Consider the following 27,557-nt stretch of genomic DNA (forward strand, 5'->3'; position numbering starts at 1 on the left):
AATGGCTTAGAAAACAAAATTCTTCTTCTATTCATCACTTGGGCCTCACAGGAGACCCAGATTGGCCTTCACATGGTGGACGCCACCTTTCCTCAGAACCCAGAGTACCCTTAAGTACCTGTGACTCTCCCATATCCAAGCCCAAGAGAACAAGGGGAGAGAGAAGCCCCCCTCCACTCACTTTCTCCTTCAGCCTGCCTTATGCTTACACTCAGCCCCAACCAACAACAGGAAAAAAAAATACTAAAGTTTAACTGAGGTTTCTAGACTTATATACAGAACTACCATCCGGAAGAGTGTCTTAGCACACATGCATTCAGTAACTGTTGGTTGAAAAATAATGAATGTAGATGTGAACAGATGCACATTTAAATAATAGGACAAAACGGTGTATGGTAAACATACACATATCACACAGAATGATACAAAGAGCAAGTTCCATAGGGAGGTCCAAATATGGAAAAGGAAAACACATGCTCCTCCCACCCCTCAACTGGTTTGGGGGCCATCAAATCTGCAGCCTCCCTACTCCCAATTATGCCCGAGAGACCCACATCAGTACCAGAGGTTCTGAGGAAGACAGACATACAGGTGATGGCAGACACGAGTGGTGGCAGCTAGGGGACCCTTGCACTCCTGCCACTGAAGTCCCCTGAGGAGGGGGTACACTTTGGACTCTGTAGGCTGTGACCACACTGCCCAGTTGGTCCATGGGGGTCATGGTTACAAAGCCACCAAAACGAAGCAGGAAGAGGCTTCACCTCTTACAGGGGACCTGGAAGCAGCCTCAGCTTGGGTGACAATTAACAGCAGCTTGAAAAATGACTCTCAGGGTGGACAGCTGTGAGGCCCTGCCATACAGATGCCTCTAGAAACATGTGGCACAGAGGGGTCAGGGTGTCAGGTGATGGCTGGGGTGAAAGGCATGGAAGTGACAAATGGAAAGCATACCATCTTCTCAGTGACAGCAGAAGAGGAGGCACTGGAGGAGGAAGAGGCCAGTAGGCAAAGAAATGGATATGTTCAAACTGAGATGTGCTGTAAGTGTAAAGTCTACAATGGACTTCAAAAACTTAGTACAAAAAAATGTAAATTACCTCAATTTTTATACTGATTACATGTTAAAATACTATGTTTTATATATTGTGTTAAATAGGATTTAAAAAATTTTTAGTGGAGGAAATCAGTGGGCAGGAATGGATGTAAAAGATTTGTGAAAGATGAAAAATCTGAATTGAGCCTGAATCGAGGATTGAGGTGGTGGGAGAAAAGGGAAGCAGCCTCTGAAAGAAGATCCAGCCTGTAAAGGCCTGAATTCTTTCTGATGACCCTCTTCCTGGCTGAAGTTAACTTTCATTGTAGCACTGAAAAGGTCAGGGACACTATAATCAAAGATTTAGGCTTAAAACCCCCTTTCACCATTGATTAGTGCTGGACAAATCAATAAATCTGAGACTCCGATTTCTCAATCTGAAAGCAGGTATCAGAAAAGCTCTACCTCACATGATTGCAGAGATATGTAAATTAGATAGCATGTTAAAGAACTTTATTATGAAGCATCTCGAAATAGATCATTCTCACTTCTTTCCAGTATTTCAGAATCAGCACATCTTCCCAACACTTTAGTTTAGTGTTTCTCCTTCAATGTCCATGCGTAGTAAGGGAGGCCTGTGTATTTCAATATATTTTCATATGCCTCACTCCCCTTCCAAAGATAGCACACTCTTCTTGTTGACTTTGAGGCAGCCATGGTAGAAAGAGTAGGGTATCTGCAGAAGAAAATGGCCATATGCCATTTCCTGAATTTCCTGCTCAATGAGTGGCAGCCCCACCCATCCAGGTGAGCAAGCTAACACCTAGTAGTTCCCCTTGTAACATTCCCTCTATCCCCACATCCAATCTGTGAATGAGCACTACCTATTCTGCCTATCAAATGTCTCTCACTTCTCTGGATGCCACCCAAGTCTAAGCTTTCAGCTTTGCCCAAACTATTGCAATCATTTCCTAGATGGTTCTATCCCTGACTGTTGCCCAACTCTCTACAATCCATTGTGCATTCTGCAGCCAAAGTGATTTTCTCAGTATTAAGGAAAAAGCATTCAGTCATTCACCATTCAGTCTGCTGTTAGATGTAAGGTTTTTGTAGATGTCCTTTGTTAGGTTAAGGGAGTTCCCTTCTGTTCCAAGATGTCAAAGTCATGAATGGATGTCAAATCCTGTCCAGTGCTCTTGATATTGTTTATTATAGGAACTCTGTCTGTTATCTAAGTACTGAAAGAAATTAGCCAAATGGGAGACAGAGTTGGAAGGAGAGAGCAAGATGGTATTGACTGAAATAATGGGGTGTACTATGGCCTGGTAAAAGGGAAACAGAGACCATCTGGCAGTCTCTGCTGCCCCCATGATTCAAAGGCAACTGGGTACATAGCATGCATCTGAAACAACTGATTCCATCTCAGTCTGTAGTGGACAACTGGGATCCATTCTCCCATCCTGGGATGCCCCTAGGAAGTTTTGGTTAGTATTCATTCCATCTGCCTTGCTGTCCTTCAACAAACAGCAATTATGACATCTCCAACATGAAATTGGGGGTGCAGATTACTTACTATTTACAGGCAGTCCTTCTAATTAGCTATTAAGCTTTAAGTACCAAACCCCAATGCAAATCTACTCAACAGAAGATAATTAATTAAACTTGACTTCCTCATTAGAAACCTACAGTTTTCCTAACCTTTCATTCAGGTCATGGATTCCAGGTGATGAATGTCACCTTAAAATTTATCCTATCAGTCAGATCACCGTATTTTATCCCACAGAATGGGAGAAAATATTTGCAATACATACATCTGACAGAGAACTTGTATGCAGAATACATAATGAACTAATAAAATTCAAATATGAAGACAGAAACCAATTAAATATAGGCAAAATATTTGAAAACGCACTTCACAAAACAAGATATATTAGTGACCAGCAAACATATGGGAAGACCTCAACATCATTAGCCATTACGAAAATGCAATTTAGGGATGCCTGGGAAGCTCAGTTGGTTAAGGGCCTGCCTTCAGCTCAGGTCATGATCCCAGGGTCCTGGAATCAAGTCCTGCATCAAGCACCCTGCTCAGTGGGGAGCCTGCTTCTCCCTCTGCCTCTACCTGCTGCTCCCCCTGCTTGTGCTCTCTCTGTCTCTCTCTTTGACAAATAAATAAAATCTTAAAAAAGAAAAAGAAAAAGAAATGCCAACTAAAACCAAAATGAAAAAAAAAAAATTAGGTCCTACTGCACACCCACTAGGATGACCAAAATTAAAGAGATAGACAATATTAAGTGTCAGTGAGGAAGTGGACCCCTGGAACTCTCACACATTGCTGGTAGAAGTGTAAAACATTACTGCTACTTCTGAGAACATTCGGTAGTTTTCACAAATTTAAACATACACTCACCATATTACTCAGTAATTCTACTTCAGGTTTTTATTCAAAAGAAATTAAAATACTTATCTACACATGTCTGGCTGGTTCAGTTGGAACAGCATGTGACTCTTGATCTTGGTGTTGTGAGTTTGAGCCCCACTGGGTGTAGAGCTCACTTAAAATAAATAAATAAAGCAAAGAAGAAGTCAAACTATCACTCTTTGCAGATGATATGATACTATATGTGGAAAACCCAAAAGGCTCCACTCCAAATCTGCTAGAGCTTGTACAGGAATTCAGTAAAGTGTCAGGATATAAAGTCAATGCACAGAAATCAGTTGCATTTCTTTACACTAACAACAAGACAGAAGAAAGAGAAATTAAGGAGTCAGTCCCATTTACAATTGCACCCAAAACCATAAGATACCTAGGAATAAACCTAACCAAAGAGGCAAAGAATCTATATTCAGAAAACTATAAAGCACTCATGAAAGAAATTGAGGAAGACACGAAGAAATGGAAAAATGTTCCATGCTCAGTCAGAATGGCTAAAATTAACAAGTCAAGAAATGACAGATGCTGGTGAGGATACAGAGAGAGGGGAACCCTCCTACACTGTTGGTGGGAATGCAAGCTGGTGCAACCACTCTGGAAAACAGTGTGGAGGTTCCTCAAAAAACTGAAAATAGAGCTACCCTATGACCCAGGGATTGCACTACTGGGTATATATCCTAAAGATACAAACGTGGTGCTCTGAAGGGGCACGTGCACCCGAATGTTTATAGCAGCAATGTCTACAATAGCCAAACTATGGAAAGAACCTAGATGTCCATCAACAGATGAATGGATGAAGATGATGTGGTATATATACATAATGGAATACTATGCAGCCATCAAAAGAAATGAAATCTTGGGGCGCCTGGGTGGTTCAGTGGGTTAAGCCTCTGCCTTCGGCTCAGGTCATGGTCTCAGGGTCCTGGGATCGAGCCCCGCATCGGGCTCTCTGCTCAGCAGGCAGCCTGCTTCCCTTCCTCTCTCTCTCTGCCTCCCTCTCTGCCTACTTGTGATCTCTGTCTGGCAAATAACTAGATAAAATCTTAAAAAAAAAAAAAAAAAGAAATGAAATCTTGCCATTTGCGACGACATGGATGGAACTAGAGGGTATCATGCTTAGCGAAATAAGTCAATCGGAGAAAGACAACTATCATATGATCTCCCTGATATGAGGGAGAGGAGATGCACCATGGGGGGTTAAGGGGGTAGGAGAAGAGTAAATGAAACAAGATGGGACTGGGAGGGAGACAAACCATAAAAGACTCAATCTCAAAAAACAGACTGAGGGTTGCTGGGGGGAGGGGGGACGGGAGAGGGTGATGGGGATATGGACATTGGGGAGGGTATGTGCTATGATGAGTGCTGTGAAATGTGTAAACCTGGCGATTCACAGACCTGTACCCCGGGGATAAAAATACGTTATATGCTTAATTAAAAAATAAATAAAATTTTAAAAATTAAAAAATAAATTTAAAAAAGAAAAATAAATAAATATACATATGTATGTATATTCATTTGAATATGTATATATATTCACACAAAGACTTGTACACATATATTCATAACAGCTTTTTCAAAATATATACAACACCCCCCCAAACCAGAAACAACATGAATGACCATCAACAGGGGATGGATAAACAAATTGTGGTATATATAACTCAGGAATTAAAAAAAAAAAAGAATCAATTGATACATGCCACATAAATGAATCTCGAAAGTATTATGATAAATGAAAGAAGCCTTTCACATTCCATTTATATGAAATTCTAGAAAACTCAAACTTTTCCATAGTGACAAAAAAACAGATCAGTGGTTGCCTGGAGTGGGAAGAAGGAAGATTTACTGAATAGGATATAAGAGAATTTAGGGGAGTTATGGAAATAACTGGATTTAGGTGGTGCTTACATGGCTGTACACATTTTTCAAAACCCAACAAACTATACATTTAAAATGAGAGCATTTGATTGGACATAAATTGTACTATAAGATTCATTGTTAAAAATAATAAAACACAAGCTCCTAAAATGCTCAACTAGTTGCCCATTTTCACCTGAGATCTAGGGTTACAAAGGGGGCATCTACTATCCTGAGACCCCTCCAGGCAAACACGTCCCTGGCTCCCAGGCCATCATGTGGTCTCTTACCACGGTGGAGAGACTAGCCTCATGTGAACCCCAGCATGGGGCCTGGATCACATGCTGGCCTGAGGGCCCTCTGTTCTCCCCTCACCCTCAGATCCCACTTCACTTTCTCAGGGGAATGAAGGGTACTTCCTCCCAAGCAGGGAGCTCAGTGGTCTCAGGAGGAAGGAGAGGAATAGAAGATATCCTTGTTCTGTTTACAACTCATTCACGGACGACTGTCGTGGTTTATTGATGACTCACACCGAGCTGAACATTGGGGTAGGAATTTTCCACCTGCTATCATGTTCAGTTCTTGTCCTAACCCTAAGAATGACTCCTTCTGTTAGGCCAGTTTAGAGAGGAAAAGGCAAAGGAAGCAGAGAAGCTAAGAAACCGTTCCAAGCTTTCAGAGCTAGTAGATGGCAGAGCTGAACCCAAGCAGCATGTCAAAGCCCTGTTCTTCACCACCACACTGCCTTTGCTTGTGAGCCAGCTCTGCTTCCGATTGCTCATGCCTGTCCTTCCCCTCGTCACCCTGCCCGAAGTGCACACAGCTGGGGGCAGGCCCAGAGGACAGTGTTCTGAACAAACAGGACCCAGGCCCAGAACACGGAGTCCTGTTCTCCCTGCTCCAGCTACATCAAGAGAGTCCAAAGTTTAGACTTACATTAAGTCATTTTCTCTATAATTCAAATACAGAAGTACTTTTGAGAGCCACACAGCATTCTGACTATTCCTGTGTGCTATAAATATGTGATTTATGGGGAAAATGGGTACTCTGTGTCACATTCAAACTGAGAAATAACTGAAAGAAGGAGAAAAAGATCCCATCCTATTGAGTATTGAAAAGTATGGAAAAATACTTACAGTGTGTCATAAGAGTAAATAGGCACGTAAAAACAGCTTCTGTTTGGAAGTGCAAATCAAATGTTAATGTGGCCTTGAGTTTATTTCAAGTATTTTTCATGAAGCATTTTCATTTTCACAACTCGGTAAGTTCCCCATATTAAACCAGAGTCAAATGATTTTAGATGCCTACTTGAAAACCCTTAAGATCAATGCATTCAACTCCCTTTGTAAAGAAGAAATACACTGCAACTGTTCTTTGAAAACAGATTATCATGGCATATAGGTCATTAGTCACTAAAGAACAGGATCCTTGAGGGTAGAGTCGCAGGCTGATTTTTCTTTGCCTTGCACAAAGCTCAGTGTGGGGTGGATGCCTCATTTTTCTTGGCCCAACGCCCCTTTCTCTCAGGAGGCAAGGAGTCCTCTTCACTGGGAAAACTCCCTCCCCAACTCTGAGTCAAGTAAGAGTGGCCAAACCCATCCCCCTGACCACACAGGGGAGAAAGCCATCCCCCCAGGGTCTCAACGTGTCCTGTCCCAAGATTCTTCACGCTTCCACTAAAGAAAGCGCGAACAGGGGCCCAAGAGCCCAGGAGCTGCTGGCAGCTGTGTTACTGGCTGAGAGGGGAAAGTCAGTTTGAGAGAAAGATCCCTTAAGGGCTTTCTTCTCTGAGTGGGGATGCCCCACAGCCACCAACTGGGTGTCTTCCAGGGATTCGGTTACATGTGGGATCACACATCACAGACAAGGCCATGTTGATCTGAAGGCACCTGTGGTCTACTTTCTTTCTTCTCAGATCCAAGTTAAAATCACAAAATCAAAGCATTCTTAGCTGCCATTTATAAACAAGGAGCCATGCTTTCCAGCTTCTATTCTGCCTCAAGTACCTGAGAGACATTTCAGGCCATTCCTATCATGTAATCCTCCCAACAACCCTACAGGGGAAGGAAGCTACTATTATCATCCCCCTTTTACAGACACAAACCAAACCAAACCGGACACTATATTGAGATCTTTAGTAAATTGCCCACATTCACACCATCACTACTAGCCTTCTGCCCTTACTTGGAGGGCAGCTGCAACACTGTGTGGTCTAGATTTGGACCTCTCCTAACCATTCCTGTGTAGGCATGAATTACAAAAACACATCTAAACTAAAATCCTGGTACAAATGTTCTCATTTAAAAAAGAAAACAAACATGGAGCTAGCAAGTGGGAAGCTGAACCCAGAGTCTAGAGTGGACCCAGCAAGCCCATCAAACTAGAAATTTCATTCACACACAGTATTTATTGATCCTACACATGGGCACCAGCAAGGGCAGCCAAGAGCAGAACTAAGGAAAAGCCTTAGATTTTTACAGAATGTGCCTTTTTGAAAACATTTTTTTTTCTACTGTGGTGAATATATATAAAACTTACCACTTAAGCCTTTTGTTTATTTATAGCCTTTATTTATTTTAGAGAGAGAGAGAGAGCATGCCTGCATGAGCAGGGGAGGGAGGGACGGAGGGAGAGGGATAAGCAGACTCCCCGCTGAGCAGGTAGCCCCACACTGGACTTAATTCCATCACCCTGGGATCACAACCTGGGCTGAAGGTCGTGATAACTGAGCCACCCATACACCCCAAGAAGAGTGAATCTTAAGCAGGCTCCCCACTCAGGACGGACCCAACATGGGGCTCCATCTCATGACCTGAGCCAAAATCAAGAGTCAGACACTTAACCAACAGCACCATGGAGACACCCCACCATTTCAACCCTTCTAAAGTGTGCACTGCGGTGGCAATAAACTCACATTGCTGTGCAACCGTCCCCACCATCCATCTCCAGGACTTTTTCATCTTCCTAAACTGAAACTCCATGCCCATTAAACATTAAAATTTCCATCCCATCCCCCAAGCCCCTAGCAGCCATCCTTTTACTTTCTGTCTTTATGAACTTGACTACTCTGAGTTTCTCATATAAGTGGTAGAGTACATGCTTTCAGTTTTCAACTCCTCCAAGTACTTACTGAAACTGACTACCTGTCCAGCACTGTGCTAGGCTTTATGAGGGGAATATATAAAAAATGAGCTCCAATTCCCACCACAGAGATCATTATACAGCTGACCCTTGTACAACATGGTTTGTACTGCACAGGTCCATTTATATGTGGATTTTTTTTTATCAATATGGTACTGCAAATGCAATTCTCTTCCTTGTGGTTTTCTTAATATTTTTTCTCTAGCTTACTTTATTGGAAAAATATAGCATATAATACACATAACATACAAAATATGTGTCAGTTGACTATGTTATTGGTGAGGCTTCTAGTTTGCAGCGAGCTATTAGTAGTTAAGTTTTGGGAAAATCAAAGTTACTTGCAGATACTCAACTCTGAGGAGGATGGTCAATGCCCCACCCCCTGTGTTGTTCAAGGGTCAGCTGTAGTTGAGCTGTGAAGGCAAGCCTCACTTCTAAGAAACAATGGGAATGTTTACTTGCAAGATACCAAATGGAGGACAGGAGCAATTTAGGGGAGAGAGATCCTAATAAGTTGGTGTAGCCTAAGAAAGCTTCATAGGAGTGGTGACTTGAGGAATAAGAATGAAGTTTGGTTGGGCAGAGAGGAAGGTTCTGGATTGATGAAATCATTCACAAATCCAGGCAGACTGGATCTTCCCAAACAGCCATAGCCAAAGCCAATGGGCCACAGCATTCTGATCCAGTGTCTCCGAGGACAGGATGATAAACCCTAGGTCTGTGAATCAGACTTCTGGTTGTATCCCCAAGACACACATGCAATGGTTTCCTTTTCTCGTATTGCAAAAGAGACACAACAGAAAATCAAAGGTTCCTTGTTGTTATTATTCTTTGTAATTACCTCAGAAAATAGCCAAACCAGCTCTTTTGTGCAAGTCTGTCTTTTTACTTTGGCAAAAGGAATTGGTAAGGACTTCTGAAACTTGAGTGGAATGTCTTTACAGCAGGGTCGGGTGCCATCAACACTAACCACAGCTGGGGACACAGACCCCTGGAGTTGTGGTGAGTGAGATAAGCCTCCAGATACTCACTCTAACCAGTCCCACAGGCCATTTAAACAAGCAGTCTGGGGGTGCCTGGGTAGGTCAGTCATTGAGCATCTGCCTTCAGCTCAGGGCATGGTCCCAGGGTCCTGGGATGGAGCCCCACGTTGGGCTCCCTGCTCAACGAGAAGCCTGTTTCTCCCTCTCCCATTTCCCCTGCTTGTGTTCCTTCTTTCTGTGTGTCTCTCTTTAAAATCTCTTTAAAAAATAAAAAGAAACAAGCAGTCTGCAACACCACCCCAGCCCCGCCAGCACTTTGAGCAAATGGCCAAAGGAGCAGCACCCAAGAGAGAACTTTCTGAGCATAACATTCACTAGGGACTCCGTGTAAGAACAGGAAGGCCTGCATCATTGCATCATATCCCTTTGTCTTTTCTTGTCTGTTCTTTCTCCCCTTTAAGTTTTTTTAAAAAAACTTGTTTAAAAAAATAAAAAAGGTAGTCCTTACATTAGACATAAACATTCCTTAGTGTGTCTCACAGCATATAGGCTTGATTCTGACTGTACATTTGATTCTAACTATATGTAGATTAACAAAAATTGCAAATGTGGGGGCAAGTGAAGCAGCCAGAAAGTGTACCACGGGCCTTCATGAGGAATTTTACAATGCTAAGAACAATGGAAATGGAAGCAAGCGGGCCTGGCATGCCTCCCACAGTCATAGGCTTGGCATAGTCCGTGGCAAATGAACCCACATAAACCACAACAGAATACAGGATGGGGAACCAATGGATTCTGAAAAGGCATTAAAATTCTGAGATAAATCCTTATACGGTTTCCTCCTAACAGTGCTGAGAACTAGAAATCAATGTCTAATGCCTCCCTGAGTATTCCCCTTGGAGGGGCTACTATCATGCTTTCCTCTTGTTGCAGGGACCCGGAAAAGGCCACCCTGGGGATCGCTACTTTCTAGAAGTTAGTACCTGGGGGAGTTGCTGTCTGAGCAACAGCCTAGTCTCAAGTATACCGAGGCAGGGAACAGGTGTCAAGGATTCGGGGGAACTACAAACCATGTTGGAGCTACTTACTACTAACCTATCGCCCATTCTCCTGTTTATTACTTTCTGCTACATATTGAACAGGTTGAATCTCCAAAAGATCTCAGTTCTCACCCACAAAATTGCAATAGTCCAACTGGCCTACTGGTCTCCAGTATGTTCTCTTCAAACACATTTCCCCTACTTCCCCAAAGCGTTATACTTAAAATGCAAATCTTACTATTAACGCAGTTGCTTAAAACTTCCTCCAGGACAAACTTCAAACTTAGTTCACTGTGTTTCAAGCAAAAAGTAATGTGCATATATATGTAATTGCAGTGAAAACACAGAGTTTCAAAGATATGTTTACATAATCACATCAGTCTTCAAGCAAAAAGCCATCCAGGGAAATAAGCATGAAGTCTATGTTAACATGGTTTCTAACATTAGATGACAGAAAATGATAAAGATAAAAAATGAGACAGTTGGGTCTGAAAAAGCCAAGAGGTGAGGACTAAAAATAGTCCACCATGTGGGAATAACTTTTGTTACAACTGTAATTACAGATACAAAATGAAGACATTATATGAAGGACACACATTCACAGTTAACAAATCAAGCCTCTTCATTTTGGCATGCATTTCTTTCTTACTCTCTCTGCCACCGCAGCCCTGCTTCTTGTGATCACCTCTAAGACCACCTGCATTTAGCTCTTGTCTCATCACTGCATTTGTGGGAGCCCCAGGTAAGAAAGTAGGTATCAGAGTCACTCTAGAGAGTAGAAGCTTGGAACCTCAGAACCTCCAAACCTGAGGATGGGATTTTGGAACTAGATTACCTATCCCTCTGGTGGTAACAAGGACCACATTTGTACTGGTAAGGGCGTGATGATAACCCTTGCTGCACTGTAACTGAAGGATAAAGATTCTCAACTGTAATGGACTAAGGTGAGGAACAGATGAAAGGGGAAATGGTTTATTCAGTAGCTTTGGCTGATCCTATAAAATACATACACCTAGAAGCAGCTAGCTTGATACACCACTAGAACAGTCTATTAAACTATCAGCTAAGGTGTCATCTGGGGAAAGATATCCCATAAGGATAGGACATTGCCCTCTAGGGTAAATTGTATGCATTAAATCAATGATATGTGGGTCTATTTCCCCAGTAACTAGAATATATGGATTCTCAACACTGTATAAGCTTTCAAGCACCACAAAACCTGGATCCATATTGTGTCTATTAGTATGGGTATTACAAGTAGCTAGATCAAATGAAATCTTGCCACTTGTAACAACATGGATGGAGCCAGAGTATCCTGCCAAATGAAATAAGTCAGTCAGAGAAAGACAAATCCCATGCGATTTCATTCATATGTGGAATTGAAGAAATAAAATAAACGAACAAAGAAAAAAAAGAGGAAACCAAAAAATAGACTCTTAACTACAGAAAACAAATTGATGGTTAACAAAGGGGAGGTGGGCGTGGGGATGAAGGAAACAGGTATGGGGATAAAGAGAACACTTACTATTATGAGCGCTGAGTGATGTACAGAATTGTTGAATCACTGTACTGTACATCTGAAGTTAATTTAATACTGTATGTTAACTACACTAGAAATAAAAAATATGTAAATAAATAAAATTTTTTTAAAAGATAGCTAGATCCTACCCTTTTTCCCAGTCCTCAGCTCTTCAAACTACCTTCTACTTTTTTCTACGTCAGCTAAACTATAGGCAGCTGCTAACCACTGCTCCCATTCCCCACCCCCACAAAAAGAGTAATTTTGAGAACACTTTCCCAGCCAATCTTCCCTATCCCATTGCCCATTCCTGCAACTCTGTTCCCCAAGTTCCAGGTTTGACTTTTCTTGGCAAACTTTTCTTCCTCCCTCCCTTCCTCTCCTTTCTTCCTTCCTTCCTTCCTGCCCTCTTTCCTTCGGATTCTGCCAAGATGCATACAATTAGTTAAAAACTAAATAATCCAGGGAATCAGGATAAAAGGAAAATAAAAGATTAACACAAAGAAAAGTTGACAGTGTTGTGAGTTGAATTGCGAACCCCACCCTGCAAAAAAAAAAAAAAAATGTTGACATCCTAATGCCAGGTACCTGTGAATGTGACCTTATTTGGAAATAGGATGTTTGCAAAGGTAATCAAATGAAGACAAGGTCATGAGGGTGGGGCTTAATCCAATAAGACTGGTGTCTTTATTTTTTTTTAAGACTTTATTTATTTGAGAGAGAGCACTCACCACATGAGCGCTAAAGAGCAGCGCTGAGGGGGACAGGCAGAGGAAGATGGAGAAGCAGACTCCCCACTGGGCAGGGAGCCCTATATGGTGCAATCCCAGGATCCTGGAATCATGACCCGAAAGGAAGGCAGACACTTAACCGACTGAGCCACTCAGCCACAGCTATTTTTTATTTTTATTTTTTAAAGATTTTAAGTAATCTGTTTACCCAATGTGGAGCCCACAACCCCAAGATCAAGAGTCACATGCTCCACCAACCGAGCCTGCAAGGTGTCCCCAATATGACTACTGTCTTTATAAAAAGAGGGAAACTTAGACACAGACACACAAGGAGAAGGGCATGTGACAACAAAGGTAGAGACTGGAGGACATAGCTGTAAACCAAGGATGGCTGGCCACCACCAGAAGCTAGGAATAGGCAAGGAAGGATTTTCCCTACAGGTTTTAGACAGACTATGGCCCTGCTGACACCCTGATTTTGGACTTATAACCTTCCATACTGGGAATAAATTCCTGTTGTTTAAACCATTTAGTTCATGGTAATTTGTTAGAGAACCACTAGAAAACAAATAGAGTAGGCATTCATTATATATTTGACTCTTAGTCTCTTCCTAGTAGCTAAAGCAAGGAAAAGTCTGTTACATGAACCATAGTGCCCACAGGATTGGGGGATACAGATCTTTTCATGACACTGAGAGTTCAGAGAATGGTCTCCACTAGGTCCTACAAAAAATAAAAAAAACAAAACAAAAACAAAACAAAAACAAAAAAAACCACTGTGGGAATCAATGGACCACTATAGTGGATGACATCATGGCACTAGCCCCAATAACAAATTTTATGCAGCTATTTCCTACAAGAGGGGTATCCAGGAATCAGAAACGAAGAAGACAATAGTATTACCAACTTTATAGAAATAAAAAGGACTATAAAGGAATACTAGATATAACTGTCTACCAATACATTAGGTAACTTGAATGAAATGGACAAATTCCTAGAAAGATATAAACTACCAAAACTGACTTGAGAAGAGATGATCTGAGTAAATCTAAACAAATGAAAAGATTGAATTAGGAATCAAAACACTGTTCATAAAGCCCAGGCCCAGATGGCTTCCCTGTGGAATTCTACGAAACATTTATTTCTCAAAGATTTTTAACTTAGTTTATTTAAGGGAGAGAGAACAAGCAAGTACAAGGAGGGGAAGGGCAGAAGGAGAAGCAGACTCTCCACTGAGCAAGGAGCCCAACATGGGGCTTGAACCCAAGATCCTGAGATCAGGACCTGAGCCAAAGGCAGACACTTAACAGACTGAGTCATCTGGGAACCCCTCTACCAAACATTTAAAAAAGAATACCAATTCTTCACAAACTCTTCCCAAAAAGAGAAGAGGAAGAAATACTTTTCAACTCATTTTATGAGGCCAGTATTACTTGGACACCAAAACCAGACAAAAACGTCACAAGGAAACTACAGACCAAATGCACATATAGTATGTTCCAAGTACACAGCTCTATAATTTTATGCATTTGAGGTAATCTCCATAAACAATTTTCTCATGATGGGTTTTTGGTAAGATCAGACAGCAGATTTCAAGGCTATAATCTTTGGGAAGCATCTGGGGAGTAAATATTCTGTGTTACCAATGAAATGCAGGTCTTTATGCTTTGCCAGCATCTAGAACAGGGAATAGAAATGAGATCTTCTGACAAAAACTAAATGTTATTTATTTATTGTTAAATGGATGACAAAAGTTAGGGGAACTGCCACTACCAAAGCAAGAACTAAAGAGCATTTTTCTTGCTGCAACTTGAACAAAGAACATGGGACAAAGAAGAGTTATTAGATAGTTGACATATATTTTATAATTTATTTAAAATTTAATTTAAAACTACAAGAAAGAGATTCTAACTCATAAGAAAGTTCAAGCATCAACTCAAACACAGAAAAGACAAGCTCTATTTCTCTGGACTTCAAAAATAAATTCAAAACACATCTTGGCTAGGATAACAAACATGTAATTCTAGGGAGTCCAAATCCTATACTTTTTCAAGTCTTGCTTAAATGTTGTCAGTTTTTTTAAAAAAGTGTAGCTGTTTTCAAATTAGTGTGGCACCTGAATGTTTCCTCTTACATCATTTTCCACTTTCTTCTTGGAGTTGCATTTGTCGTACTATCTTACTGAAGTGTAATCTTTTTGAGGGCAGAAACAATCCCTCGAATCTCCAGACTCCTACTCAGGTTTAAAATAGCGCTTTGCTCATAACCAGCACTTACGACAAACTGTTCCATGAACTAATGAAAATATTATGTATCTCATTACATGGTCAGCCTAAAGCCAAATGGATTTTTAAAGTATTCAAAGTAATAAAAGTATTCAAAGTAATAAAGTCTCCTGTTAAAAGGATTACCAAATATAATAATCTTTAAAAATATGAATTAAGCCACAAATAAGAGATGACTTAACCAGATTCATTGATACTAGTTACTGCTCTTGTAATTGATGTCCACAGTAGTTAAGTGTCCCTCTGAGAAGAAAAAGGTCAACCTAATAGTTTACCTTCAAATTGCAAAATTATCCCTTTTAAGATGCCCAGCCAGTTTCTTCTGAAACCATTCTTGGAATGGTAAGGAGAAACTCCATTAATGGACAGTGACACTTAGACATTGTCCTAATTCATAGAAAAAAGTGAGGTTGAAAAAAACTCGCTGAAGCCAATAAAATGTGAACAGAATTGGGGTGCGCAAATGTGAGCTGTTTCAAGAGCACCATGTGCCAGCAGTGTATAAGAGTTGGTTGTAAGATTTCCAGAAATTTGGCACGTCACTTGTGACACTTGTTAAAAGTGGCTTTTAACAGCTTTTCCCAGCCATGGTGGGAGTATTTACAACATGGAAATAGCAAACACTACAATTCAGGACTCTTCTTCCCTCAAAGTTGGTTCCAGCACACGGCGGCAAAGTGAGAGTATCCCCAAAAAAGTTGATCTTTCAATCCAGAGAGTGGAGTAAAGAAAACTAGTGGAATCGATGTAGCAGATGTAATTTGCCTGAGAAATGAATATTTCTCTCTTATTGTAAATCACTGAGTTGTAGGCATTGTTACCTCAACATGATCCATGCAAAGCTGATACCCTAGCATTATTAAGTTTTCAAACACCAAGGAGCCCTACCTTTACCTGTCCAGACTTCCCTTCGGTGGGTTTCTTTTAACAACTTGAACCATCTGACACCTTGAACCTGAAAGGATGCAAACTGCACTCAGACTCAAGACAGGAAACCAGGTCTTGGAAGGTTAATGCAAAAGTATAAAATAAAAATTAAATTAAAAAAAAAAGCACTAAACAACTGCATCATTTTTAAACCCTGGCGAACACGAGTCTGTCACTGTGGACCTGGATGGCTAAGGAGTGACCGTCCAGCCCTTTCCCCTACGGGTCACACGTTACCGTCCCCCCTTTCACACCCCCAGAAGCGTGAATTGAGCGCTGTGTCTTTAAGGCAGACGCGCGGAGGTTTCTGCACAGGACAAAATGTCTGCGAGGATCTGGAGGGGACCGGCGATCCCAGACTTCTTGTAGCCCGCCTCCTGCTCCCGCCACGCTTTGGGGGTGATGGGGTGAGTGTGCGCCGCCACGCAGGCGGCCGTGCTCCCAGAGGCCAGGTCGGGTCTAGGCCCTGCAGGGGTTTGGGGGAGAAGGGGGGCGGCGAAGGGAACGGGGACCAGTCTCGGGCCTCAGCGGCCGCAGGTGACAACCCACAAACGCCACTGTGCGGTATCATAACAGGCTGGCTGCTGCGCGGGCTGCGGGACGTGCCCTTCCTTCTCTGTGCTCAGATTGTTCCTAGTGGAAAAGACTCATGTGGCCCCGAATTCTGTCTAAAGGCACTGTTGAGCTTCTTTCAGCACCTTTTTGCTCCTCCTGTCCCCTTTCAAAAAAGTTATTTGAAAATATCGAAAATCATCTGCTCTCCTTTTAGTAAAATTGCCTTTTTACAGACTTTTAACAGTGGCAAATGGCTGTGTGCCCTGTAGTGTGCTCTTTCTCTGAGACTTTTTTTTATTGTTTCTCATTTTGGAGAGGAGAAGCAAAATACGAGCCAGATGCTCAAACAGGAATCCCTGCCCCCATCTCCACTGTGCTCAAACAAAAGAATTTTCCGATCCTCTCTGAGTCCAGAGGAGCAGTTTGCTGTTAACTACTTACAGTAGCCAAATGCCCGAAGCTTACCCAACAAAATTTTTTTTCTTCCTTGAAAGAAAAAAATACCACCCAAACTTTGAATTAGCCCAGAGTACATGGATATGGTGTTAAACAGAAGCTGTTGTAGAAAAAGCTTAATAGGGGCGCCTGGGGGTCTTAGTCGTTAAGTGTCTGCCTTCTGCTCAGGTCATGATCCCAGAGTCCTGGGATCCAGCCCCGCATGGGGCTCCCTGCTCAGCGGGAAGCCTGCTTCTCTCTCTCCCACTCCCCCTGCTTGTGTTCCCTCTCTTGCTGTGTCTCTCTCTATCAAATAAATAAATAAAATATTTAAAGAAAAAAAAAAGCTTAATAAATTGACATAATTAGGGTAATTATTTTATGCACTTTGCATTCTTGTATTATTTGTATGCCCTGTTTGGCCAAAACTGGCTTGAGGCAAAATACAATAAAAAGTATGTAACAATGTGTAAAATGGCCAAGAGCCAAAACAAGGTAATTCTCTATTAAAAATTCTTTGTATGACAAAGACTTCAAAGTAGGGCAGTTTTAAATTCCTGTAATTCATACTACGGTATGCATTTTACAAGACAAAATGGATCAACACCCTTCTTTTGAGGAATGTATGTATTAAAGTAATGTAGACCTAAAATAAAGGTTCAGTTTAGGATAGAAACTTTTCATTTTTAAAAATGCATTAATTGAGAATACATCTGGCCTTTTAGCTAATGGTAGAGGTATCTAAAATTTTGGCTTAACACATTCAAAGAACATCTCTGACTCACCATACAATTAGCTGTGGGTTTAGTACAATTTTTACAGTCCATGTGTAATCTTTTATCTAAATATTTTCACACTTACCCTGTACTGTCTGAGCTGAGTATCCACACTTCACAGTTTGGAGGCATTTTTTTGCTTTTTAACTTCATCTAAGTCTTCAGCCTCATGATCCCAGACTAATTTTTCTGATTGGCTGGATCTGTTTATAAAGAGATGAATCCATGGTAGTAAACTAATATTTTTTTAAATTATGTTATGTTAGTCACCATACAGTGCATCATTAGTTTTTAACAGAGATGGACAAGTAACAGGTGAACAAATTGTGGTTTCCTTGATATTTCAATTGTCAAGGCTAATTATTTGTTTTAATTATTATGTTCTGCTTTGACTGAGTTACTGGTGGATGAAGTAAATGAAAATTTTTTTTTTTAAAGATTTTATTCATTTATTTGACAGAGAGAGATCACAAGCAGGCAGAGAGGCAGGCAGAGAGAGAGGAAGGGAAGCAGGCTCCCTGCTGAGCAGAGAGCCCGATGCGGGGCTCGATCCCAGGACCCTGAGATCATGACCTGAGCCGAAGGCAGCGGCCTAACCCACTGAGCCACCCAGGCGCCCCGTAAATGAAAATGTTTTTAGTGTTTCCACCCAAGTAGTAAATTTCACATTAGTGTGAATTTCTTACCTAAGATCCAGGCTCAACATACATGTATTTGTTTATAACTCTGTCAGATTAATCCATCTGAAGTGATTAGCCTTGTCTGTGGAAGAACAAACAGAGTTATAGTTCATTTGCTATTCCTTTTTGAGAACATTGCCTGGTTCTTTGGTCTTTAGCCTGCCTAATATTTTGTATGTGTCCTAGCATAAGTATAAAGTAATAAAATTAACTTCTGTGGGTGTTTTATAGAATGATTCCTAATGTTACAGTCATGTATGTATATACACCCAAATTTACAAAAATTATTCATCCAACTTTTGATCTCCCTTATTCTCTATATTGTTATTCAGGGAGATGATACTGAAGCATCTGGGTTTTAATCTGATATATTATTAGAAAACTAGAAATTTAGAGAACTGCAAATAAAACTTCAAATGCAGTTTGAAATAATTAATGTGCATTTATTATCTTCCACAGGCTTAAACGTCTTATCATTCCTTCCAGATAATGGATACTCAAATGAAACTCACTATGGGCAAGTTCAGAGGTGTGGTACCAACTCTTCCCTCTTCCATGAAATAACTAAAATCTACTTTTCTTTCAGCTTTTTCCCCTCCCCCAAATTGGACTAGAACATTTCCATTATTAAATTAATTTCATGCTAGCTACTTCCACTTAGCATCAAGAAATCTTACTTTAAAATATGAGCTTGGAAGCCTAGTTATAAGACTAAAGAATTGGAACTTTATGAGAGTCAGCACTAGTGACTATGTGTTTTTGTGAATTTGGGGCCCTGAAGGAGCTCAGGAAGGGAGGAGATGCTGAAGCAGGAGAGTCTGCATGAACATTTGTGTTAGGGCCCCCAATGCCCACCCTTTCCCCAGTATAGTCATTGCATGATGGAATTCACCCTCATGAGCGAACAGTGCTCTGACCTTTACCATGTGTATCAGAATTATTGCGGAAGCGTCTCCCCCCACCAGACATTTTCTTCACTTTAGCTGACCATGTAGTTAATAGGTGTGTGTTTTTCTTGGTTACTTGGTAAGGAAGTATTACACATCGTAGGGTTCCAAGTCACCAGACCTCCCCATCATTTTCTACCTGAGAGAGGAGCAACCTATTTTTCGTGAAGGTTCATTTATGAAGTGAAAATAAATTCGGCTGGGGAGGTTAGATGGATCTGTGATTCTTTTTTGCTTTTTATATTCAAAATCCTCCAGAGAATATTTCCAACTTAAACTACGTACTCTATTGAATAACAATGTCAAAGAGAGTAATAACACTCCCTTTAGCCACTAAGATACTAATGTGGGTGTGTTTGAGCAGTAAAGCCTGGTAGTCTTTTTTGTTCAGGCCCTGAAGTTATACAGCACTGCAGAGTCCAACAGTAAGATCATTTGGATTATCTGATTTCAGCCACAGGTTTAGAGGCAGATAATCTTATCATTTTCCTTGACAGATGGAGAGACTGGGATTTGGTGAACTGGGTCTAAGAAAACTAGAGTCAAGTTCATTGCATTGAATGTAGCGTCCCTTGAGTGCCAAGAGAGATGAGCAAGGTGGGCAGTCCTCCCACAGCACCTCCATCTCCTGTGCATATAGAATCTCCTTCTGTTCAGGCAGGACCAGCAAACCACCTGATGCTGAGCAACCTCACACACTGGGTTCCCTCCAGGGCCGGATGGCAGCACGCTATGCCCCACAGGACTGTGCTCTCCAGTCTCCATAGTTAAGGCTGCCTAGCCCAGCTTGCACTCACATGCCTGAGGATTTATAAAATTACTTTGTATTTACGTTGTTGGGAAGCTACTCTGTGAAGGTGCATACACAGGTTGTGTCTTTCCATAACATCCACTTTATTGAATCATAAAGCAATGTTAACACAATTGTAAAAGCAGGTTCAGAATTCCAAACTCAATGACATTTCATTGTGCATTTAACTTGGCTTCATACGAGACTTAAAAACAATAGAAAGTACAATATAAAAGTCACAAGACAAGATAAAATAGGGGATGTTAATGAACCAAATGCAGTCTGTCTATGAGCGCACAGCTGAGATGAGGTCTTGACCAATGTGGGTCCACTCAGTGCTTCCCTTCCTGCTTAGTACGTTCAAGCAGTGGAGGATCCCTGTTATTTTCGGAGATCAACTGGGCAGAATCTTCAGTAGCAGTTGCCTTTTTGATGCGGTCAGATGTGGAAGGGTCAGCATCTGGAGAATAGAACAATTTGCTCTAAAAATCTTCCCTTTTTAAAGGAGTTTGATGAGTCTAGCCCTTCCAGACTTCTGATTCTACTGATTACCACTTCTCGGTTCATCCAGGCTCTCTTGCTGGTCATCACTTCTGGGTGCCACCAGGCTGAGACTTTTGGTGATATTTATTCTTAGTTTATCACCCTTGTCTGCTTTCCTGATTCATGACATCATTGCTGGACATGAGTGACTCCATCTTGCCTCTCCACATTATATGTAGACCCTGCCATATATGTAGTCTACCTAAATGTACCCACAAATGTGCATACTTTCCTAGGACCTCTTTACTCCTCTCCTCCTTTTGTGTTTACCTCTTCCCATTCTCTTTTCACACCAGCTGCCACTCCTCAACCGACAATGTATCTTCCTCCTTATTTTTCTTCATATATATATATAAAATCTTCATATATGCTACACAGATCTGTATTAATAATAATGACATCATAATATACATATTTTTCTGCATCTGGCTTTTCTTCCTGAAGAGTTCCTCCAGAAATCCCTCTAGGTCGTCTAGCAAGAGCTCCAATCCATCCTTTTTAATGGCTGCACAATATTCCCAGGTGTGAATACACATTATTTACCCAGCCATTTTCCAGTCGATAGGTGTTTCTGTGTTTCCAGTTTTTTGCCATTCCAGACAATACTGTAATAAACATCCTAATACACATTATTTTACGTATTGGTACTTTTAGTTCTACAGAATAGATTCCCAAGAATGGGATCCCTGATTGTATCTATTTTTAATTAACAGAAGTCACCAGACTGCTTTCCTAAAAGCCTCCACATCTCCACTAGTAATGCACTAACGTACCCTTTTCTTTGCCTCCCTTCTAGCTTTGGCTGACAGACCTCTTTTGTTTTTGTTAGGGTGATGGATCTAAAATGAGACCTTACTATTACTTTAATAGCACTTCCCTGAATATAAGTGCTGTGTATCTTTTCACAAATTCCTTGGCCATCTGACTTTGTTCTTAGGTCATTTACCTACTCGTATTTCTTGCCCATTTTTCTATTGGATTGTTCGTGTTTTTCTTGTCAGTTTGTAAGAGCTCTTTGTGTATTAGGGTTGTGGCTGAAGTTGCTAAGGCTTCTCTCCCAACCCAAGATAGCAGACTAGGAGGCTTCTCTCCCTCTGTACTGTAGGGATAGTTGAAACAAGCCCAGGGGTTGTTTAGCAGAACTAGGAAGGCTATGATGACCTCTGGCCACAGACACCTGGTCACTGTTTAGATACTTAGTCTGAACAGAAGACTGTATTGAGCCAGAATGTAGCTGTGTGCGGAGGACTGAGAAGGTGAGGCAGTTCAGTACTGTGCTGCTTTCTACCGGTTAAGACCTCCGAGAGTGAAGGCCTGCCAAGGCAGAGGATGTCCCTCTGCCGCCCTTGGAGGGGCAGCGCTGTGCTGGCCAACATTTATGGTGCTGCGTGTCCCTGGCTCAGATGAGGCAGTCCGCTATGTCCAAAGGATTAAGACATCAAAATCAGTGCTTCTCACTCTTGTTTCCACCTTCGCTGTGACGACAGATGGCATTCATGTATGTGGCACTCCTCTGGGCATCCCAGATTTTGAAGAAACTCAGAAACATCTTGCAGGGAGGTAAAGCATGACAGTAATTGGTCACCCCTGACACTTTTAAGGGCACATCAGTAATGCTCACTCTCAGACTTTGGCACAGGTAAGATAGTCTGCAGTTTTATATACAGTTTTCAACCCCCCCAGCTCAAGAAAGCATATCAGAATGCAAAGTGTTAGTCTTGATATAGAAAACCTTTAAATCTCTCTTAATTTATAAAAATTCAAGGATTCATAATCCTATTCTCTCCCCTTTGTGTCTATCTAATAAGAAAGGAACTCTGTAAAGAGAGGATTCTAATGTAAAAGAAATGAACTTTTAAAAAAAAATAGAAAAAATTTTAGGTGAATTTAGGTTACCAAAAACAATTTTTTATACTAAAATCTGGTCTGTTTACTAACCATAATGTTACATAACCATAATGTTTACTAAGCATAAATGTAAAAAATTATCCTTGAAAATGGGGTGTAACTCCAGTCCTCATCCTATTACTCCCCCTTCCGGGACTTCAGGGATTTAGTAAATCTCTTGGAGGAAATCTAGCCTTTTAATTTCCAAAGACTTTTTATATACTAATTGGCCTTCATGAGGAACTACATTCAAATCAGTGCCTGCTGTATCACAAGATATGTAAATAGCTAGGTTTTTTTGTTAGAAGAGGGCTGTACTTGTCTTTTTTGATGATTCTGGTAAATTTGTTACGTTTTTTCAAAATCTGATATGTTAAATGTCATGTCTGACCCTGACTAGAACAGCTCGGTAACAAGACTCTTAGCAACTGAAATAAAAGCTTACACTAAATACTACTACTATTAGAGCAACTTATTTTTCCTGTTCTTAACTGTGTCTTCCGTTATTCCCAGTGACATTATAAAAAGAGATTCTGGACATTTATCATCTCCACTGCTGTTGGTTCAAAACTTGACAGTACGAATGGACACAGGCTATCTCACTATGCATCTTGGCCTTGATTTTCCCCCTGAAATAAGCTCTCAGAAGACCTCTAAGCCTGCGTGTTCTCTTATTATTTTTAAATTTTCAAAACAAATTTGTTTAGAATCACACATTTGGTCCTTTATGAAGTTACATCCTGAAGAATAAACTTCACCTTTTCTGTTTCTCCTTGTTTGACAGATTATTGCTGTGATAAACAGTTTTAACAGGAAAGACTTTACAATGATAGTCCCGAGGTTGTGTTTGTATCCTTTGATATTTGTTGGATATTTGTTGGACAGAGCAAGAAGCTATTAGTTTTCTTTATTTCCTTCCTCAATTAAAAGCATTGACAAAGGTTTTTATCTTCTAAATGTATAAAGGGGATGAGCAATACAGAAAACTGATTTGTTTTATAACTGGAGCAACTCTGACAGGGTGAGAGGAAAAAAAGAACACGAGAGTAACGTGGTGCTAGCCAGCATTTCTAGTATCTGTTTAGGGAGCTGTTTACTGAATTTCTTTTACTCACCGCCTGCCCTTTTATTACTCCTAGCACTGCTGATGGTTCTTTAGAACTCGGGATTCATGCTGCAGTGTTTCTACAGGAGAACTGACATTGGCTGGAAACCCTGAGGCATGACAGGGACCCCCAAGGCCCACAGAATATGGCCTACCAACTAACTTAGAGGTAAAATTTTACAAAACTGCTTTGTATATTTGTTTTCCTAAATATGTATACTTTTAAAACATTTTAGTGGTTTTTAGTACTGCCATTTTCCTCAGAAGCACATCGTTTTTAAAGTCATAAAACAAAGACTTGTATTTTGAAAAACAACGTCCTCACTGAAAGGTCTTTAAAAAGGCTGTTCGCGCGGGGCACCTACACCCATTAAGTTTAACAAACCAATTTTCTTTCCCAAGGCTTTCTTTTAGCCTCGTTTTTACAGTCTGTCCCCTAACCCTGAGAGCAGAAGACAAAAGGAAGTTTACTCTGCCAAAAGTAACCTTTGTATAAGAGAGCAGGGGAGACTAGTTAAAACTCGTTAGTACAGCACTGACTGGGCTGGGCTTCCCCTTTGTTCGTGTCAGCCCCTGTGAGCGGGGGACTCGTCTGATTTTGAAGAGAGCTCCCAGTTAAGGGGCGGAAGGGCTAAGCAGGGCTAACATTCCCTGAGGACTAAACCATGTAACAGGAAAAAGAAACCCAGGTACCACCCAGACGTAATAAAAAGGCGGCCACCTCTGGCCACCGAAGTTGTGCGTGTGAGTGTGTGTCGTCGTGTGGCTGTCCTTACCCCTTTCTCCCTCGGAACGCAGGCGCGGCGGAGAGAATGCGGAGTGACGAGCTGGCGACGCCCATGGAAGACACCCGCGGGCCGGACAACGCGGCGGCGCGGGGTGGCCCGTGTCCCGGCCTGGCCCCAGCGCCTCCCGGCCGCCTAGGGGCGCCGTACTGCGAGGCCTGGGGCTACTTTCATCTGGCCCCCGCGCGCCCGGGCCACGCCGCGGGCCAGTGGGCCACCTGCCGGCTGTGCGGGGAGCAGGTGAGCCGCGGCCCGGGCTTCCACGCCGGCACCCCGGCGCTGTGGAGGCACCTCAAGAACGCGCATCGGCGGGAGCTGGAAAAGAGCGCCGCCCGCCGCTCGCCGCCCGCCGCCCGCCGCTCGCCGCCCGCCGCCCCTTGCCCGGCGCCGCCGCCGGGCCCCGCCGCGGCCGCCGAGGGCGACTGGGCGCGCCTGCTGGAGCAGATGGGCGCGCTGGCCGTGCGCTGCAGCCTGCGTGAGCGCGAGCTGGCGCGACGCGAGGCGGCCGTGGAGCAGGGCGAGCGCGCCCTGGAGCGGAGGCGCCGGACCCTGCAGGAGGAGGAGCGCGCGGCCGCCCAGGCGCGGCGCGAGCTGCAGGCGGAGAGGGAGGCGCTGCAGGCGCGGCTGCGGGAAGTGAGCCGCCGCGAAGGCGCCTTGGCCGCCGCCCCTGTCCCGCTGCAGACCCCGCTCAAAGAAGAGCCCGAGGGGGAGAGGGACGGCTACATAATCACCAAGGTCCTGCTGTAGGCTGTGGCCGCCTTCCGCCCCCAGTCCCTCCCATGCCAGCGCTGCTAAGTGTCCCTGGACCGGCCTTACCTAGGACCTGAATCTCAGGCCCGCCGACATCACCGGTGGGCCCTTGAGAAGCACTTCAGAGGCCAAAGCAAAACCAAAAATCACTAACGCTCCGTGACAACCCCCAACCCCGGGGGCCTGGGAGCACAAGCTCCAGTGGCCTCCTTAGCTCTTGGCCTTTAGTGAGCACCGGTGCAGGAGCTGGTTTTCCTCCAACTGCCTTTGGAATGACAGCTCCAGCAACTTCATGAGACTAGGTCACCGGAGCAGTCTTGTAGCCAGTGACTTTGAAAGGACAGAAACTTCCTCGTGTACCAAAGACTATCCTACTACGTGCCTGTACACCAGCCAGGGCAACCCAGGGTGGAGGGTGCTTGGAAATTAGGATAAAGCATTTTATTCAAGAAGACTTTTACTCACTTCCCAATGAATAAATCAATCTTTGGTAATTGGTTTGCCTAGCAGGAAGTTCTGAAAATGGGGCCATTTAGCTTCCACAACAGCTCTTTACCCTGCCCTCTCTAGTGCCTCATCAGAGCAGTCTGGGAGAACCCCTATTTACTCCACTCCCTAGCTTGCAGATAGTACCAAGTGCACCCTGTCCTCACACCAGCTGTTTTCTTTCCGTTTCAGACCTAGTGCCAGCTGTAGTGAGTTTCCCAACTTTCCTGCCTCACACTCCCTTACTAGCAAAACATGACCTCCTCCCTCGTTGTTAGGAAGATAACTTGGTTTCCCACATATCCACAGTCCTCGCTTCTGGGCCACAGTAGAAGGAAAGCATTCCTTCAATCTGAGGCCATCTCTGCCTCTTTATCTGTTCTCATCCATTTCTCTTCCACCATTACTGGACCTTTGCTCCATTATTATTTCTTCTTTCCTCTTATTCCCTCCCTTCCCCAGACTATGGTTCCTCAGTAACACCCAGTCTACCCTTGTACTAAAAAGAAAGACTCCCCCAGCCTGGCTGCTCCCACTGAACACTAGCCAAGGGAGGCCTGGTTATTCTTGCTGCCTATACTTCCTCCCATACTTCAGTTCTTCACTAGTGGTCAGCTTCCCATCCTACCCTGGACCCTTAAGAAGCTGAATATGACAATTTATGTTCAGCCTTCATCTTGCTAGTACAATGAACATCACATATACCCTCCACCTAGACTGAGCAATTGTTAACATTTTGCCTTATTTGCTTTTTCGGCCTCTCCCCCAAACACACCTCTCATTTCATCCATTAGTATTTCAGCATATATATCCTAATAGCCTCTAAAGTAGTCCTTAATCAAAATTCTGCAATTGTCTCAGAACTGTCTTATCTTCTCTTAAAAAAGGGGGAGGGGTCCAATCAAGGTTCATTATTTTTTATTATAACTTTGTCTCTTTTAGTCTAGAACAGCTCCTACGACACTTTTGAGAGTTCCAGCCATCTGTCTTATAAAATGTCCTTTATTCTGGGTTTGTCTGATTGTTTCCTTAAGTCAATTTATGTACTCATTCTTGACTCATCTACCCCTGTGCCAGTGACTCCTGACTACCTCCAGCCTCGAGGTTCTTCCCAGTTCTGTCCTTCATGTCCAAACCCCTGCTGCATGTCTCCACCTCTATTTGTATATCCTGCCACTGCTGATCCAAAGGGCAAATCTATTCCATTTCATGTTCCCACCCCTTACCTAATAACTAACATTTACTGGGCTCTTAAAATGTACAGCTACGTACTGCACACTACATGCATTACCTCACTTTATTCTCATAGCAGCTCCCTAAGGAGGTAGTAATGTAATGCCCATTTACGGCTACGGAAACTGAGATACAGAGGCGTTAAGCAGCTTCTACAGGATCGCAGCTGGTAAGTAGTAGCGTTGAGATCCAAATCCAGTCTCCACCTCCAGACACGCTGTTCCTAGCTGCTGTACTGTCTCCCTTGCTAGTCACTGAGCTGACACCAAGTTTCCTCCCTCTCATTCCAGGTACTACTGTCAGTGACATTAACATGCACTGAGCGTTCACCATCTGCCAGAGCTGTGCCAAATGCTTTACAAGAATAACTGCCTACCATAGAGCAACCCCATGACATATTTAATACTATGCCCATTTCAAAAAGGAAGAGACAGGCTTAGGGAGTTAAGCCATGTCGAGGCAGAATGGGAATTGAACTCATGTCACTGAATCCCAGGTCCCTGATTTACTAAGTCTATTTCTACAAATCGTCACACCTGTCTTCCTTCTGATGCCACCTGCCAAGCTCAGGCCTCCCCTTCCTAACACTCAACTTGACCAAAGGGAACTGTTTTTTTTTTTTAAGATTTTACTTA

At 42.6% G+C, this 27,557-nt stretch overlaps 2 protein-coding genes and 1 non-coding gene across 10 annotated transcripts in view; 2 read left to right on the forward strand and 1 right to left on the reverse strand.

The window, feature by feature from the left end:
• Positions 1–16,244: 16,244 nt before the first annotated feature.
• Positions 16,245–27,536, forward strand: ZBED3 (zinc finger BED-type containing 3). 6 transcript variants are annotated; one of them, XM_032848078.1, is made up of 5 exons: positions 16,245–16,357; positions 18,856–18,925; positions 19,841–19,940; positions 23,703–23,837; positions 24,467–27,536. In XM_032848078.1, the coding sequence occupies exon 5, from the start codon at positions 24,481–24,483 to the stop codon at positions 25,198–25,200; it is 720 nt and encodes a 239-aa protein (XP_032703969.1). In that variant the 5' UTR covers positions 16,245–16,357; positions 18,856–18,925; positions 19,841–19,940; positions 23,703–23,837; positions 24,467–24,480; the 3' UTR covers positions 25,201–27,536. The 6 variants fall into 6 exon arrangements, with proteins under 6 accessions (XP_032703969.1, XP_032703958.1, XP_032703941.1 ...); XM_032848067.1 differs by lacking the exon at positions 19,841–19,940 and adding an exon at positions 22,164–22,315; XM_032848050.1 differs by lacking the exon at positions 19,841–19,940.
• Positions 17,857–27,557, reverse strand: part of AGGF1 (angiogenic factor with G-patch and FHA domains 1) — a 58,205-nt gene continuing 48,504 nt past the window's right edge. For 2 of the 3 annotated variants that reach the window (XR_004381492.1, XM_032848027.1), the window contains one exon: positions 20,214–20,593. The gene's annotated coding sequence lies outside the window, so the exon portion shown is untranslated. Of the gene's footprint in view, positions 17,920–20,213; positions 20,594–27,557 lie in introns of those variants that run through there. The other variant, XM_032848033.1, reaches the window with a different exon arrangement.
• Positions 21,918–22,055, forward strand: LOC116863992. The gene has a single exon (XR_004381893.1). It is a non-coding gene; the product is annotated as a small nucleolar RNA SNORA47 (small nucleolar RNA).

This window comes from Lontra canadensis, unplaced genomic scaffold (assembly GCF_010015895.1).
Source record: "Lontra canadensis isolate GAN:19392208 unplaced genomic scaffold, GSC_riverotter_1.0 scaffold4, whole genome shotgun sequence".
Lineage (NCBI taxonomy): Eukaryota > Metazoa > Chordata > Mammalia > Carnivora > Mustelidae > Lontra > Lontra canadensis.